General features: G+C 39.7%; 1 protein-coding gene across 1 annotated transcript; it reads left to right on the top strand.

The window, feature by feature from the left end:
* The first annotated feature begins 338 nt into the window (after nucleotides 1–338).
* Nucleotides 339–13,567, top strand: HEY2 (hes related family bHLH transcription factor with YRPW motif 2). Its single transcript, XM_064486716.1, has 6 exons — nucleotides 339–570; nucleotides 2,523–2,601; nucleotides 2,730–2,813; nucleotides 5,141–5,222; nucleotides 9,137–9,977; nucleotides 10,085–13,567. The coding sequence occupies exons 1-5, from the start codon at nucleotides 488–490 to the stop codon at nucleotides 9,820–9,822; spliced, it is 1,014 nt and encodes a 337-aa protein (XP_064342786.1). The 5' UTR covers nucleotides 339–487; the 3' UTR covers nucleotides 9,823–9,977; nucleotides 10,085–13,567.
* The last annotated feature ends 4,010 nt before the right edge of the window (nucleotides 13,568–17,577 follow it).

The raw sequence follows: 17,577 nt of genomic DNA, 5'->3' as shown, positions 1-17,577 counted from the left end.
CCAGTGCCCACGTCCGCACGCTTCCCTGTCTAGAGTTAGCAACTTTGCGCTCACGCTCGCCGCGGCCTCTCCCCGCCCGCGCTCGGATCCCGGGCCCCAGACGCGCGGCCGCGTTCCCACGCCTCTGCCCGAGCTCCGCGGCAGGCATTGGCGAGCGCGGCCCCGCCCCTCCGTCCCAGCCAATCGCGGGGCACGCTGACCCCCGAGGAGGCGGTGCCCGGCGGGGTGGCGGGGACTTGCGCGCGGGTGGCGAGCGAGGGGGCCCCGCCCACGCGGGGAGGCGTGGCCGGCGCCGGCTCTTGCGGCCGAGCTGGGTTGCGGCGTGGGAAAGAGCCGCGAGGAGCCGACCGCGCCGCCGCCGGAGCCGCGCCTGCCCCGGCCGAGGGAGGGAGGAGGCAGAGAGGGAGGAGGCAGGCAGGGAGGGCGCTGCGTCCTGCTTAGCGTCCGTGGCTCGGGACTGGCTGTGCCCCGCGCGGTCTTCGCCGCGATGAAGCGCCCTTGCGAGGAGACGACCTCTGAGAGCGACATGGACGAGACCATCGACGTGGGGAGCGAGAACAATTACTCGGGGTGAGCGCGGGCTCGGCGGGAGCTGTCCGGAGCCAGAGGCGTCGGGGAGCTTTGTGTACTAGCGGCTCCTTGGAAATCCCGAGGTTTCTCTCCGCGGCGTTCTAACTGAACGGGAAAGTTTAGCCCAAAAAACTTTTGAGTGGTGGGCGCTCACGAAGCGTGCATTGGGGTGGGGCGAGGCATGTGGGTTTTCACTCTAGGGGTGGGGCGGAGAGGACGGCGGACGCGACTGAAAGAGTGCAGGAGTTGGCGAAGGAGGGTCCCGGGCTGTCAGCGTTGGGCGCGCGGACTGGCACGTCCGGGCGACCGGCGACGCTCCCGCCACCGAAACTGTATTTGGGAGCACTTTCAGAATGGGCCAAGCTAAGAGAAAAAAATTTGATTGAAAAACAGTTTTAAGAGACTGAAAGATGACTTGCTTTTTGGAGAAATTAAATCAATTAGCGATGTCAAGGCTAAATAGGTTGAAATCTCTGGGTTGATCGTGTGTGACTTGGTTGACGGGAGAGTGAGTGACAGCTGTAAGGGCATCACCTCTTTGACTGCTTGTTCTTAAGTCTGGAAAAGATCGGGGTCGTGATCACGGAAGCCAGACCTTCACTCCAGTGACAGAGGGAAGTTACCGAGGCGTTTTAGTGCCAAGGCGGGTCAAATGATAATTGCTTCTAATTGGCATCCCCAGAAGCGCCTTAATTATTTATCTGCAACTGTCATTCAAAGAGCAGAATTCTTTCTACCTTTGAAAAACTGGTTTTCTTTCAATATTATTATTCTAATATATGCAGACCAAAGCCTGGAACCGGCAGAAGAAAAGATACCTCACATGAAACGTTGTTTGCAAAGTATCTTCTAATTATTAAAGCGTGGTTGTGTCATCTTAAAAAATAAGATCTGAAAAACAAAAGATGTCATGTGAAAGGTAAAACCAGTTGAGAAGGGGTGGGAATGAGGGGAGCAGTTAATTCAGAAATAAGATCCAGAAGTGAGAAAGTGAGGTAATAAGAACCTGGTGTGTGCAACATTTCTAAAATGAGAAAGAACAAATAACAGGAACCTGGAGAATTTGAGAACATGAAGAAGGAGAGTATCCGTGAATTATGAAGAGAAACAGATACATCCTAAAAAGGGTCGTAAAAGTTACAAGTGACAGAGTAGCGATGTGATTGAACTTTCAATATAAAATATTTTTTCATTAGCAAACTAAAGATGGATTACAACTCTGAGAGGTTTAACCTTAGATTGAAGGCTGAGAGATACCTAGGGTTTTATTTTCAAGTAAAACATTTACCTAGTAGTTGATCTAATTTTGATTTTTCTATCAGTGGCATATGTAATTTGCGGGCATTGTTTTGGTAGATTAGTATAGAAAACATTGAATTTGTCATTTTTTTTTTCCTGTGTGACTAATTGAAGTTTTGAAATAATAAAGTAACCTGTTTATTTTGAAGATTGCATCTAGGAACAACATGTGATGACGGTGTATCTGTTGCATAGTAGTGCTAAACATGGCCCTTACTTTAAAATAGCTTTGCTTTGTTCAGTGGGTCTGACCAGAGGGAGGAGGAGGGATGCTATTAGAGATTAGCTGACTTTTAAGAAACATTTATGAGTGGAACCAGGAAGTACTAATATCTAACTTCTCACCTGACTCCCCATAATTATTTCACTGGGAGACCTAATAAAAGTTCAGGGATGTTTTTGCCAGTGAATTTGGCATCTGGATGACTCATTAAGATTAAAAGGGGGAAAAAAAAAAAGGCATGATTCCTACCTGAAAAGAGATATAAGGGCTGAAAGCACGTTAAATATGTTAAGAGCAAGAATTAAGAATAAAATAACATGGACCTGACCTGTGCCATCACTCTGAATATTTATTAATATGTACCATCAAGCACCCAGAAGAAACATTGTTATGTTAATACAGCACCTGACAAACTCTTCTTACTTCTTAGGCAAAGTACTAGCTCTGTGATTAGATCGAATTCTCCAACGACAACATCTCAGATTATGGCAAGAAAGAAAAGGAGAGGGGTATGTGGTTTTTTTTCTTTTTATTTCATGTAATCCAGCCTAATGTATAGCAGTTATATTTTTCCATGATGAGCAGTTTTATTATTTGTGTATTCATAGACTTTTGTTGTTTTGCTTTTTGGGGATAGATAATAGAGAAAAGGCGTCGAGATCGGATAAATAACAGTTTATCAGAGTTGAGACGACTGGTGCCAACCGCTTTTGAAAAACAAGTAAGCCGCCCCCACCCCTGACCACCCCACCAAAGAGCTCAAAAAATCTGATTCTCTCATCTGGGAATGTGGGTTCTTGTTAAAGCTCATTAAAATAATGGTGTATGTGCCCTGATCTGGCACAGAGCAGCTATTTCAATAAAATGCTTTGTTGTGGCAAAACTATTAAAAACATAATCCATCATGAAGCTGAAAAACATTTCCATTCTCTAGCTTATTTTCCCCTTAAGGGTAACATGTTCATGCTTTCTCTGTTCTTTCTATGAATACCAGTAGTGGTTTTGTTTAAAAACCAAGCTGTGTGTAGTACTCTTTTAAAAACAGTTTTTAAAAAGACGTATCATATGTGAAATTTCATTCTTGTCCCAAACTATTGAAAAAAAGTAAGCTTTTTATTTTAAAAAATAACGAAAGCTGAGGAAGTAACATCTCTAGCTCCATTTCCTAAAAATAATACTAACAAAATTTATTTACCAAACCAGTTGGTTTCATTTTTAATCGCTGGGTTAATAGAATGATGTCAGATTTGAGACATCTTTGTGGAAGTTTGGTAAAACTCAAACTAGCCATAAACTCCCCTTTTGAGAATTCAAGTATTCCTTCACCAAAAAAATAAAAGGTTTTGCACACTTAGTAAAGTAGGAAGCCAAACGTTTGAATCTTCCTTTGTTGTTTTGGAAAAGTTATGTTTTTCCTCCCGCCGTGATGGCGAATGGTCAGATTTCTAAGAGAATCTTGTGAAGAATATGGCATCTCATAACTTGTTGAAATACTTTCAATTAAATTCAAATAGGGCATAGCACAGCAGTTGTTTGTTTATTTCATTTTGTTGTTCGCTTCATGAACCACAAACATTATAAAGCAAGCTCTACAAAGCCCTTGGAAATTATCCAGAAACTGCAGTTTTGTTATTAGTCACTTTCACTGAAACTACTGTTCATCTTCAAGGAAAAATTGAACATTGACAGAAGTACAAGATGTCATATGTTATTGGTTATACATTTTTAAGAGAAAAAAAGGCACGCATTCTATGGGCTGAAACTGTCTTTGATAAGTTAAATGTGACATGCAAATGGTAGTTTTAATTAGTAGCGTTTCTCATGAAAATAGGCTGAAAGTGAAAATATCAGTAATCAGTGAGGTTTTTACTTTGCGTACTGAAATGTCTACAGTTATGAGGAAGAGTTTGGTAATTTTTTTTCTTGGTTTGTTAGATTTTTTTTTTTTCCCTTAAATGTCAACTTAAACCTTAAAAGCCAACCTCAGTTGTCTGGCAGTTAGTTACCATAAACACAGGCTTTCCCATTTGCTGAGCTTGGCGACCAACCCTAGTGAGCTGGCCCCATCACAGGATGATTAGAAGAGTGTTCTTTCTAGCAGTTGAAATAACTCTGGCACTCTCACCATGTACTGGGTGCTGACAATTGTCACAAAACAAGTAAAGCATAGGAACCTGAAATAAACTTCAGTTTCCTTTTCAAAATAAAAAACATACTGATTTAATTATTTAGCTCTTCCAAGAAATTAGAAGCCATCCACAGCCCTCTGAGACAGTTTGAGGTGGCATATTTATATTTAAATTGGTTTGGTTTCCAGGGGTTGCCTTGTTTTTAAATGGGGGAAGGCACATAAAATACATTTCCAAGATAATTTTATTAAGAACTATTTTAAATGGTTCAAATATCCTTAAGCATTTCTGATGCTTGTTAGAGAAGAGGTAGATTATGCTTTCTTGTTTCTTGTTTATGGTCTTGGAATTTACAGTGACACCTACTGGTAATTATTGGGGAGAAAAAAAAAACCTTGAAAGTCTTCCCTTTGCACTTTTGGTTTTACTTACCAGTGGTGTCGTATGAATTACCTTAAAGGCAAATTAGAATTTTCTGTTTTTGAAAAATACACTTTTAACAATAATTTGCTCAGATCCTATCTGCTTTTACTCCAGAGTTGGATTCAACTGATCTAGACTTGTGTTATGTAAGAGTATAGTATATCCCCTAATAAAATAAAGTATATTATTAACCACGACAGAATTGGATGCAAAACTTGAGATTTTTGCGGTTGGAATAGTTGTGGTGGAATGATCTTAGTAAAATTATTTTTGTGATTTAAAATTGTTTATTATGCCTCTTAGTCTTTGAAAGTTAAAATGGCATTGGGTGTGACATAATTAGTGTTTGTATGTAAAGGCAGGAAAAAATTCACGTTTTTCTGTGAAAAAATTAAATTCAGAATTTTCTAGTGAGGTGGAAAATTGAAAATTCAGAGTAAATTTTTCCAAATTCATTTCTGCAGGACTTCTAAGACTTTATTATTTGTTTGTGCAGGGCTCTGCAAAGTTAGAAAAAGCCGAAATATTGCAGATGACAGTGGATCATTTAAAGATGCTCCAGGCAACCGGGGGTAAAGGTAAGTGGATGACTTCATTTTTCCCCCTTTCTACCTTTCTCTTTTCACTTTTTCTCCCTAAGACTGGAAGGAAGTCATAGTGGAACAGTTCTTTAACAAGCTGAGATAGGAGGTCCCAGATTAAAGCCGTGGAAATCAATGCTAATGGCAGGATTGAACTCGTGGGAAAGAACTTCTGGAACAAAAGAAGCACTTGACCCTGGGCTTGTGTTTGCTTTCATAATACTGTGGGAGTAAAGCTGTATTCACAGCAGCCTGGTCAGAGATTTGTCTGGGACTTTCAGAAGCACATGCTGGAATTTGTACAGAAAGACAGAACAAACACACAAACATCCAAACATAAACAGGAGGTTAGAAGCAATCCTCTTTTCTCTTCTTTCCCTTCACCCACTCCCTCCATTACATCAGGGATGGGAGTCAATATAATACAGCTATTCCGAAAGAAGTGAGTCTAGAATTATGTACTTTGTTGCTCTCAGAGTTTGGTTGGTCTTGGATTTAGACCACACAGAGCATTTGAAGTGCAGGTAGTGAGCCTCTGTCCTGGAAACCATTGCTGGAGCTGCATCATGCCTGTGGAGAGCCAACAGGAGCAGGTGCCCTGGGCCCAGTGCCCTGGAGAGATGTCTTCTGTCCTGGATAATGATTCTGGGAGGAATCATCCAGGGGGGTCAGGGATGGACCCTTATTCCATGCTAAAAATGGACCTGAGATCCCAAAAGCTGTCCTATTCACTCCGATTTCATTATCCCACTTCTCACACACCTTTCAGAGTTGATTTTTCCCTTCTGTATTCTTTTCACCCTTCAAGCAGGCCTTGGTATTCATCTTAGCCAAGGGTGCTGTTCCATATATTTGATAACTGGATAAGGAGAGGGTACCACAGGAGGCTAACTGCGTCAGCTGCACCCTGGAGGCTTCTCTCTGCTCAGCATCAGCCTTTGACTACATGGTGTCATAGTTTGCCCTAGATCAGAGCAGGGGCAGGGCATTGAAGGGGAGTAGCTCTTTACTAATTGGTATACGAACGTTTCTGTATTTAACTCCAGAATGGCCATACTGCTGAGGACCTGTAGAACATCAGCCCTGACCATCACCATCTTCTTCCTGTGTTGGGTGGGGGGTGATCATTGTAAAGGAAAGCCCTCCCACATGGGGTGTGACTTACCCTCTGTTGTACTTTCTCAAGGAACCATCCTGCATGAATAACCACCCTGAATGGGTATGGAATTGTGGTTTCTACTCATTAATAAAATGTTACCCTCAGCGTAAGATGCAAATATTCTTGCATAATAGAGAAGAGCCCAGCTTGGCCACTGCCTCGCCTTTAAGCCTGGACAGAAGTGCTGGGCTGCACTGTGAGGTCTACACTCGCACTCGGAGCTCTCAAGGCCCCTCCAGCCCTGTGATTCTATCTCTACAGTTGTGACCTCAGGCTGTGAGGAGGCTGATCAAGTCAGCGATGGTGCAGGAAGTTGTTTGATTTTTTTACTCCCCTTGGCATTGTTAGCTACAAGACTAAGAATTTTTATCAGCATTTCAAATATTTGGCATTAGCAATGCTTTTAAAGAGTAATTTTTGTTCTTACGCCTTATTATAAAAGCTAAGTTCTATCTTGGTTGCTATTCTTGGCTACCTGAACAGTCCTAAAATTCATCCCAAAATAGTTTGTGAACAGACATTTCCTAGCAAGCTTCATACACGTCACCTGATTGCCAGGTCATTAGAGAGGTCATCTGGCAGGAGAGCATGTGGGCCCCAAAGAAGAGGGGCTGGCAGTGTGGGCTCAAATTGTTAAAGACTCACAACTGCTATGGGGGCCTCAAAATATACCGGTGAAGGTCAGAGACTCTGCAGTTGGGTTGCCTGGTTTCAAATTCTTCCTCTGCCACTTTTTTAGCTCTGTGACCCTGGGTAAATGACTAACCCTCTCTGAGCCCCAGTTTCCTCACTGTAAAATGAGGACAGTGAGAGTGTTCACTTCACCAGGTTGTTGTGAGTTTATTCACTTAAAGCCCGTAGAGCAGTGATGGAAGTGGTGGGGACCTGTGTGCTATTATTGTTGGCCCAAGATCCATTTACAGGAAACAGCTGCTTATGGTCATTTCCTTCCGCATTCAGCAATAGAATAGGAATTACATAATTTATATTCCTTAAGATGCACCAGAGAACTCAGCCATATACAACAACATACAGCCAGCAAATCACAAATTTCAATTACCTTGTGCCTACTCATGAAAATTCTTGGAGGCCCCTGAGGTTCAGTTCTGTTGGTCTATTCTTTATCTTGGTATTGCAGCCGTTTCTAGAGAGGATTTAGTAGAGTAACCTAAATTTCTACATCCCTCTGGGTTTCTAGACTCTGCTTATTCTGATCACTACCTCCCTTCTTCTTCTTGAAGTCAGAAGCCTGCAAAGCCTTACAGAGAATCCTGAGGACTGTTCTGTGACATCTTTCTTTGTAGGCATCTTCTTCAGGAAGAGCTTTCCCTCCAAAGGCGAGGAGCTTTATTGCTAACAATGCTGAAGTCCTGGGATGATAACCATTTTTGTTGCTGATCTTCCACATTTCGTGGTACCCTCTTATATCAGCTTTGTGCTATTTTTTTTATTATCTTAATGGTATACATTTTGCTCATAATTTCTTTTGGGGAGTTACAAATTTCTATTGGAATTCAAGCTCTAGGACTTTAAATATTGTGACTACTATTTTCCAAAGCATTTTGATTACATAATTAGTAAGTTTAATTGTTAATAGATGATACAGATAATACTTTGATCTGCAAAAATATAAAAAAGATCACGTAAATGCCTTAGAGGAAAATAACCTTTTTTTGAATATGATATTTGTCATTTATGTATATATACCTCAAAAGTGAGTAGACTAATTTTTAATTTGAAAATTGCTCCAAAGGAATAGTTACAAATGAGAAAAAAAATCTGAAAAGGATATGCTTATATATATCAGAGGTTACTAATTCAAAGTGGTGACATTATTCTTTTCTATTCTAATGTATTATTGTTGGATAAAAAGAGCTTCTTATAAACATGATCAACTCTGGCTATTTTTATGGTAGTAACCTTAGCTGTGGGAGTATCAGCATACACACTGACAAAATTAATATACATTTTTCCTTGGGTGGAAGCCAGGAAAAAGTAAGCTAACCAATGAAAGAAATACATATTTGAACTTCGGGAAAACTAGGAGTTATAGTAATTTCATATCAGTAAAGGAGCTTTTTATTGCCTGATAGAAAAATAAGATCTTCAAATTCATAACCAAAATTTTTTAATCATTCTGCTTTCTTCAGATTTTTTTTCATAGAAAGTAATGTTTTCATTTTGTTGCCAAAAAAAATCGTGAGTCAAGAAGCATTTGTGAATTTATTAAGAGGTTCTAGCACATTTCTAAAAAAGTTCTCAAACTGCTCATATGCATTTCACATCTCTGTTATAAATGCCAGGAGAGCGAGAATGTTACAGATAAACCCTTTAATCTCCAAGTCATGCGACAGAGAGAGAGGGACTGCTACTCTGCATTACCATGATAAAGTTTTCTAGAGAATTTCAGTGTCCCACAATACAAAAGAAGAGACACCACATTTTTTTTTTCCTGGAAGTGTTTGAAACACAGATGTTCTTAATTTTTCCCCCACTGTGATATTTGGGTGTAAGAACAATTGTAGTATATAGCATTGCCAGAGTTGTCGCACATGTGAATTGCAAAGTACACTTAATTAACTTTTGCCAAAATTACAACCATATATAGCTGGCAATGTTTTCAGAAAGGATCGGCCTTCTACTTAAATCTGTGGAGAACAGAGTGGAACGTAAGTGGTGGTTACTCCTTGTAACTGTATCATTCTCTTTCTCACTCTCTCCTGGCCCCCACTTTGCGCACACCTCCTTTTAGGTTACTTTGACGCACATGCTCTTGCTATGGACTTCATGAGCATTGGATTCCGAGAGTGCTTAACAGAAGTGGCAAGGTACCTGAGCTCCGTGGAAGGCCTGGACTCCTCCGATCCGCTGCGGGCGCGCCTGGTCTCTCATCTCAGCACGTGCGCCTCGCAGCGGGAGGCGGTGGCGATGACCTCCTCTCTGGCCCACCACCACCACCCGCTGCATCCGCACCACTGGGCGGCGGCCTTCCACCATCTCCCCGCAGCCCTGCTCCAACCCAACGGACTCCACGCGTCGGAGTCCACGCCTTGTCGCCTCTCCAACACGACAGAAGTGCCTCCTGCCCACGGCTCCGCCCTCCTCACGGCCACGTTTGCCCACGCAGATTCCGCCCTTCGGATGCCGTCGACGGGCAGTGTCGCCCCCTGCGTGCCACCTCTCTCCACTTCTCTCTTGTCCCTCTCAGCCACTGTCCACGCGGCCGCCGCAGCAGCCACGGCCGCTGCGCACAGCTTCCCGCTGTCCTTCGCTGGGGCCTTCCCCATGCTCCCCCCAAACGCGGCTGCGGCAGTGGCAGCGGCCACGGCCATCAGTCCGCCCTTGTCGGTATCAGCCACGTCCAGCCCTCAGCAGACAAGCAGCGGAACAAACAGTAAACCTTACCGACCCTGGGGGACAGAAGTGGGAGCTTTTTAAGTTTTCACTGAACTTCTTGCAGTAGTCACTGAATGTCCTTCATTTCAGAGTCAGCTTAAAATCTCTGCACCCTGAAAGCAGCCATACAGATGTCTGCAGATCCACAAAGGAACGAGAACGCTATTTGAGACACAAACCTCACACGTAGAAATGTGGTATTATTATCTTTTTTCTCTTTTTTTTTTTTTTTTTTTTTTGGTTTAAGACAGTTTGGTAACTGACATCAGCAACTTTTGAAAACTTCACACTTGTTTCCCTTTAGAAGTTTCCTGGAAAATATATGGACCGTACCATCCCGCCAAGCATCAGGATGTTTGAATTGGGGAAGAAAAAGCCGTGACTGAATTCTCTTGAAACTAGATGGAAAAAAATATTCGTGTGTCATAAGTGCCTGAGCTAATCAAGTTTTCTTTTGAGCGTACAACATTGCACAAGTAAAGAAGAGCAAAGAGGTCAGGTTAAGAAAGGAGAAGCATGGAAGTCTTGCATTAGGCTGCAGACATTTTCACACAGTACCAGAGAAGAGCGCTCTTTTGAAACCAACAGGTTTTTATTGGCCAAAAGGATAAATAATTTTCAAGTTCAAGTTTTATCTTAGTTTGCTTTCTTTGTACAGACTTGCCAAGTGGTGACGTTCAGCAGTGCATTAGTATAAGCAATTATTACATCAGTGCTCAGATTAACAAGCATTTCTGCCCTGCCTGCAAACCCCTAGGGCTCAAAATATTTTTTTTTCATGGCTCAAAATATGGTGCTTCTTTATATAAACCGTAGCTACGTTTTATAAAGTGCACCTAGGAGCAGTTGCCTGCTGTGTGCCCACCAGAGGCTATTTGATTCATACCAACTTGAAAACTCTCCAGTTTGTAAAAGTGTAGATTAATTTATTCAGCTTCATTTGGATAATTTTGACGTATTTATCCTCTTCACTTCATCCCGGTAACATGTCAGATCTATTTTTGTCACCTTGTGGGGAGAAGCTGCATTTCTGGAGGTGATGAGAGAAGGAAGGAGAGAGCATTGGGAAGAGAAAAGCCACAATTTTTAAGTGTTCTTTGTCAAGCCTGTGATTGTGTTTGATCCCAAATCAAGATGAATGTATGCAATGGGATGTACATGAATTATTTTGGTCCATGCCTAGACTAGTGCTACGTAATGGTGTTTTGGTTTTATTGTTTTTATTTTGTTTAATGACAAAATAATCTCTTAATACTTTGAAATTGAGCACGTGAGATTTTACGTTTGAAAGATAAAGACACAGCATGTATTATTATGCACTTCATTTCTCTGCTGTGTGGAGAAAGCAATAAACATTATGAGAATGTTAAACATTATGCAAAATTATACTTTTAAATATTTGTTTTAAAATTACTGTACCTAGTCTTTTTTTTTTTTTTTGCATTACTTTGTAACCTTTTTCTATGCAAAAGTCTATATATCACTAATTAAATGAAGTCCTTTTTGACTATTTTTATGTGGATGAGTTGCTTTGCAGAATGGAAAGTTGACATGAACTTTAAGCAAGGCCTTCCTTCAGTAACAAACTAAGCCATGGCTTTTCTTTTTCAAAGTCATTCAATATAGTTCACAGCTTACCTGAAAATAGCATTTATCATTTATCTGAGCTTGTAAATCAATTAAGCATAGGTGAGTATGACATTATTTGGAGGCAGGAAGTGGTCAGTTTCCTCTGCCTTTTATTCTTAACCATGGTTCTTGGAAAAATGCAAATACCAGAACTCCAAATAACAGTGTACCGAACACAGGGTATTAAGCTAAAATGCATCCTACATTTTATAACTCAGAAATATTTGTAGAGGGTTTTAAAACATAACATGCATACCTGCTAGGTAAATATATGCCTCCTGATGAGGAATCCTCTGTACCTACTTCAAGATTTCTTTTGATACAGTAGAAATTATGCAGATAATCCCTCTTTCTTCAATGAAGCCTAAAATAGAGTATTTCAGAATTCCTGAAGCTATTGGGTCAAACATATAAGAAAAATAAAGCAATGTTTTTATTATGCTTATCAGAGTTAAAGGAAAAAGTGAGAGGCCTTTCATATTATTTTAGTTTTGAAAAATCAAGCATATAGTTTAGCTGATTTTTTCTTTCTGTATAAGTGGGTTAAAAAATGGGCAAAAGCAGATCCTTTTCCCTCCTGTCTGTAAGCTCTGTGGTTATTGTATCTTCAGTTAGCTGTGATGGGATTAGGTAACAAATAAGGAAACGGATTTAGTGGTATCTGGAGTATGCTCCTTAATCATAGTTTGCGGACAGCAGGCATAGAAATAATTTTTATTTAGGATCTAATAGGTGATTCTGTGCCTATTGTCAGCATTCAAAGAACTTTTTTTTAGAATGTAACTGTTTGGCAGTCAGGATTTTCTTTTAAGTTTGGATTAAATAATTTAAGATAAAAATCCCCTTTCCTTTCCCCCCTTTCTCTTCCTTTTTTATACTCTTACATTTTTTTTTCTTTCTAATTACATATGGGTTATTGTTTTTCAATTTAATTGATTAAAATATTTGCCAACCAACTTGCTACATTGTTGCTAAGGGTTGTCAGTGTGCTTAAGGATAATCATTGTCAGTAGTTTCGTTTGTTTAAAGTCAATTGGTTCTAGATCAGTGTTTCACATCATCAGTTTTTAACATCATATTTCATTGGATTAACTTTACCATTGAGTTTTCCGTCTTTGATCCAATGTTTTGCGAAAGTGGTATTCTACCTTCAGGTGTGGGAATTTTCATGTTTGCTACCAAAACAGAAAAAAAAAAGTGTTTTTATTGCTCAAGGGGAAAATAACTTTTAGGGTTTGATTTATTTATGGCTTTTGCTTGTATAAAAGTTAATCCCAAAATTAACTCAAAGGATTTTGAGTGGGAGAAAAGGGGGAAAAGAAAGGAAAAGGGATATTTTTAGAAATCTGGTTTTCCCTAAATGATAAAGGCTGTATGTATTCTTAATCAGAACACAGTTTGTGTTTCATATCAGTGAGCCAGAAGTAGTATTGAATACCTATCATGTGCTGTGTATATCAGCTTTCTGCTGTTGTGTAGGACCATCTGAATGTGTGGTCCTGCGCCCGGGCACTGATGGGCATGGCTGCCACCCAGGGACCCTCAAAAGAAAGAGGTGCCCTGAGACTATGAGGAAAGGCGTTTCACAGAACTCCTTAGGGAGGCTTTTTCTCTCCTTGAGATCTTTTGCAATTACAAATATAATGTTTCCTATCATATTTGGAGAACTCTGAGGGACTTTTAAAGTAAAGCTGAAACATAAAAAGTCCAAATATCAGTTAGAATGATGGCTCTAAGATCCACATGTACATGTGTATCATTAATCTTAATAAAGCCTTTTAAATTATTTTCATCATGTATTCAACTTGTCCCTTTCGCCAATAATTAAGTTAACACAAAATGACAGTAATCACCTTAGGTAACATCATCACAAAGCAAGATAATTTTAGAATTTCATATTTACTTAAGTCTAAGACCCCATCAGTTGCAAGATATATTATTGGTTTAAGTTCAGTTTTTAAGGAAAAGTACCACCACAACATAACTTTACACATCCCAATTTCCTAAGTGTAAAAAAAAATTTAATGGCATCTTGGAGTTGAGGCAATATTGTAATGTTGCACTTGAATGTAATTTTATAAATCCTTGGCTAGAGATGTTCAAAGATTAAAATATGGGTGATTTAGCTTAATTTAAAAAATATCCCATCAGCATAGGGTCTTAGTCAAAGGATCTGGATTGACTTTGTAATGGTCTCACGATAGATGTATTTTTTTAAGCTTTTCATGTTTTTATTGCCCAATGGGACTACTCCTAGTTCTGCATTTTACTGAAGAATGGGGTTTAACTTCCCCTTGTAATTCTCTTAAGATCTAAGCAATAACTGAGGTTGTGAATATTTCAGCAACTACAAAAAAGCGTAGCAAATATGACATCATAAACTGTGACTATAGCTCATATTCTTTGGAAGGAAGGGTAAGTCTTTGAACTTGGTTGAGAGATCTTAGAAAGAAAAAAATCCCCTTGGCTTCCATAGACAATCCTGTACATGTTGCCAGAGGCAGATGAGAAATGGTTCCTTAGGTACCATGTGGCACTTTCTAACTTCACTTCTCACTTCAGAGGATCAGACAGGAATGGGGTTGGTCAGGGAATTGGGTCCTAAATCACAGGTCTAAAAACGAATACAACATGTAATACTAAACCACTAATACTGTTCAGTTCTCTGCTAAACTCTGTCAATTAGAATGAGTAAGTGTTTGAATCTGTTGCCTCATTTAAGCCTCATTAACTGTCCTAAAGAGTAGACAGTCTTTTTTAAAATTTTTTTAAATTCTTATTTTTTATTGAAGTGTAGTCACTTCAATTTACAATGTTAGTCTCAAGTATATATAGTCTTATTATCTTTACATGTTAGGAACTGAAGAAAAAAAGGTTGATTATCCAAGGTCATACCTAGCCAGCTGAGCTGTGACTCAGCCCAGGCCTGTCTGACCCATAAGCCCATACCTTTGCCTGGGAGGCTGTGGCCTTTGGCAGTGCTTTTGGACTCATTCACTCAGACTAACCAAGAATTTCAACCTGCCTGAGGTCACTTTGCCTAAAGAGAAGAGTAAATTTGTATAATATTAGCATAAAAATCTCCACCATCTGACCCTTTTGATATATTTTATGAAAAGAACAACCCCACTTTATTCTAAATACAACATAAAAGAAAATTATCTTGGCAGTTCCCTAGTTTTAACTTTCAACTGTCAAGCATCTGAGATCTCAGGAAGTTTTAAACTACCTATCTTCATGGGTGGAGTCACCCTTGGTAAACCTACCAAAGGCTATTCTATGATCTCAGTCAAAGTGGTTGACAAAAGCTTGTTAAAAATCATGCCATATTAAGACTAGAAAGCTGAGTAAATTGAACTTGAAAAAAAATCCTTGGTCTTCCCATTAGATTTGAAAGAGAAGAGTTTTTTTTTTTTTAAGGGGAAAATGCTGGATTATTCTGAATGTTTATACATTCCAGGTCCATCATGTCATAAAACAACATTCTTCATTTGGCCTAAGAAGACCTGCTCAGTAATCCATTCACTTTAACAAGTCTTGTTATCAGGAAGGGCTTTTTAACAAACCTAGACTCTTTGGCCTGCAGTTAAACATGCTTTCTAAAGCAGTTAACAGTTTATATGTGTATAATTTTTCAAAAATCTTACTTCCAGAGACGTTTTTATATGCCTCTAAATTCTTAGCCTTCTGAGAACCGAATATTCTGTTTTCTTGACCTCTGTTGTCATTCTATTAGTCTATGGGAATGAAGAGATTTATATATGAAATGGAATATGCATGTAAAAGAATGCCTTATGAGCTTTTTTTTTTTAAGAGATAGAAAGAGGCACATTAACTCTAAAGTTTTCATGCATTAAGTTTTCATTGTAACAGTTTTGTGTTTTCATTGCAGTGAAAACAAAGACACATATTCTCATGCAGAAGAAAAACTATTTGCAAAGAATGACTATTCATAATATTTCACTCATGGAAGAGGGGTGATGTATTTTATATTGCTCATAAACTCCTAAAACAACTGAGGATCTTGAGTTAACCTTTCCTTTCCTGAGTATAAGCTGTCAAGTTGAACATTATTTACTGTACTATAAAACTCTGCTTCCTAGCTCTTTCATTTTTAAAAAAATCTTTTTCCTTAATTGCAGAGAATCTAAAGACTTTTTTTTCCCACTGAAACAACATGACCAGAGCTTTGTGTAGCTGTGTTTGTGTAAGCTTTCTCCTGGGCCAGCAGTGGCTGGCCCCTTCCCATATCCTGGCCAGTCTGTCCCAGCACAGCTGCCTTAAATAGGCTTCCCTTGGGGTCTGGCAAGACGACGGAGACGTGTTCACAGTCGGGAGAGCAAAACACAGAGGTACACAGACCATATTTTATTGTCATAACACATTTCTCTGTCACAGTCACCAGCCGCCTCTTAAACTGGAACTAAGCCAGTCACTTTTTATGTCTCACAAGTTGCCACTGTTAAATTTATTTTGTTATTCTGACATATTTCTGACAGCACAAAGATAAGCATAGCACAGTACAAATGGTCAAGTGTGGTCATATCAAAACCCACACACAGCCTGGTGACCGTAGATGAGGGTACATCCAAGCTCAGTGGGCAAGTGTTGCCTATGGTCACAAACATCTTTTATGCCATAATAAGGAGGCTTGATGGGCCATTGTGTCCCCTTTCCAAGTTCAAAAAGCCCCGCCAAAAGATATTCATGAGTCCCTGACTGCTGAGTCATTAAGCAGGCTTAAGGCATGTATGTTACACCAAGAGAACCGACTTAAACACCAAGTACCACCTAACTATGACCATCACGGAAACAGGTCTCAGCCATGAATTATCTGGCCCACGTTGACCAGTTCTCACAACACAGCTACTCCTTTGCTGTGATTGTCCAACCCCTAGCCCGCCCAACAGCAGGAGCCACAGACAAAACAACACAGGAGCAATAACTACATGTAAATGCATTTAACTGCTTCTCCAAACACCAAGGTCCAGCAGACAGCTGACTTGCTTTGGGTATCAGGAACTTGAGACAAAAGGAGAAACAACGTTCACCACTGTATGGTTTCAGGAGTGAGAGAAACGTAAAAGTTATTTATTTAATTGTTCCTTTTAAATGTACAGCTTGGGAGTCAAATTCTGCAGGTGTATCCCATCAATACAGGAAAGGCATATTAACCAGGGGGTGGTTTGCTAAATGATAATGCCACTTCACAGCCTCATCCAGGGCAATCCATGCTTAACCAGTTCAGTCAAGACTTTTAAGCAGTTATGTTCAAGATGTGGAAGCTTATTAAAATTTTTGGTACTTAGAGCACTTGGAATCTATAAAATTCTAGTGAATATCTCTCTTCAACAGTTGTGAGTCCTTTTTAACATCTCAGCTTTTCAGTGAGTATAGTTACTAGTACAGTGACTAAAAGGACAAGCTCTGAAATCAGACAGGTCTGGACGCATCTTGAGATGTGTTAAGTGTGTGACTTTGGACAAATGACTGACTGTGTAAGCTTTGTTTTTCTAGTCAGTGATTAAAAACCAACACTTATATCACAAGGATTTTCTGAGAATTAAATGAGATGATGTTCATAAGCTCTCGCACATGGTATATCAATAAATGCTAATGTAGCTGATTCAAATTTAGCTTGTTAAAGATGTCTTTTAAGATCCAAAATAAGTCTCATTTGGTCCAATTCACACACCTCTATTCAAAGATACGCCAAAGTAGTCCCACAACACCAGTTCTCTTCACATTTGATTAGTAGCATGTACACATTTCTTTTTGAATATATTTACAGAATTTCAGAGTTAGAAATACATAACCTAGACTTCATTTGGTTGATGAAAAAAATGGAGGCTCAGCCAAGTTAGCTAACCTTTCCTACAGTCACGTAACCCCAGTCTCCGGGTTCCCGCTATATGGTTCTTTCCGAGACAACATGACCATAAACTAAATGTTTTCTTTTATGCGTTTTTACTTAATTGTAGTCGGTTTACAATTCTTTCAGAACTTTTATATTTTGGGTGCCAAAGGTTTTACTTTTGTTGTGGATAAGCTAACTAAATCTATTTGTTTGTTAAGATAGCATGCTTTATGTTTCCTGCCTTCAAAAGCAATGGTCTTTGGTTTGAGTCAAAATAAATACAATGGAGTCATATTTCTTTAAAAGAAAAA

This window comes from Camelus dromedarius, chromosome 6 (assembly GCF_036321535.1).
Source record: "Camelus dromedarius isolate mCamDro1 chromosome 6, mCamDro1.pat, whole genome shotgun sequence".
Classification (NCBI taxonomy): domain Eukaryota; kingdom Metazoa; phylum Chordata; class Mammalia; order Artiodactyla; family Camelidae; genus Camelus; species Camelus dromedarius.
The sequence above is the reverse complement of the archived record's forward strand: the minus strand, read 5'-3'. Positions and strand labels throughout refer to the sequence as shown.

Bases quoted from the DNA above. Each gene is read 5' to 3' on its own strand.
- HEY2 (XM_064486716.1), top strand. From the start codon at position 488: ATGAAGCGCCCTTGCGAGGAGACGACCTCTGAGAGCGACATGGACGAG. The intron at 2,602-2,729 runs GTATGTGGTTTT...TTTTGGGGATAG, and splicing joins CAAGAAAGAAAAGGAGAGGG to ATAATAGAGAAAAGGCGTCG. The intron at 2,814-5,140 runs GTAAGCCGCCCC...TTGTTTGTGCAG, and splicing joins CAACCGCTTTTGAAAAACAA to GGCTCTGCAAAGTTAGAAAA.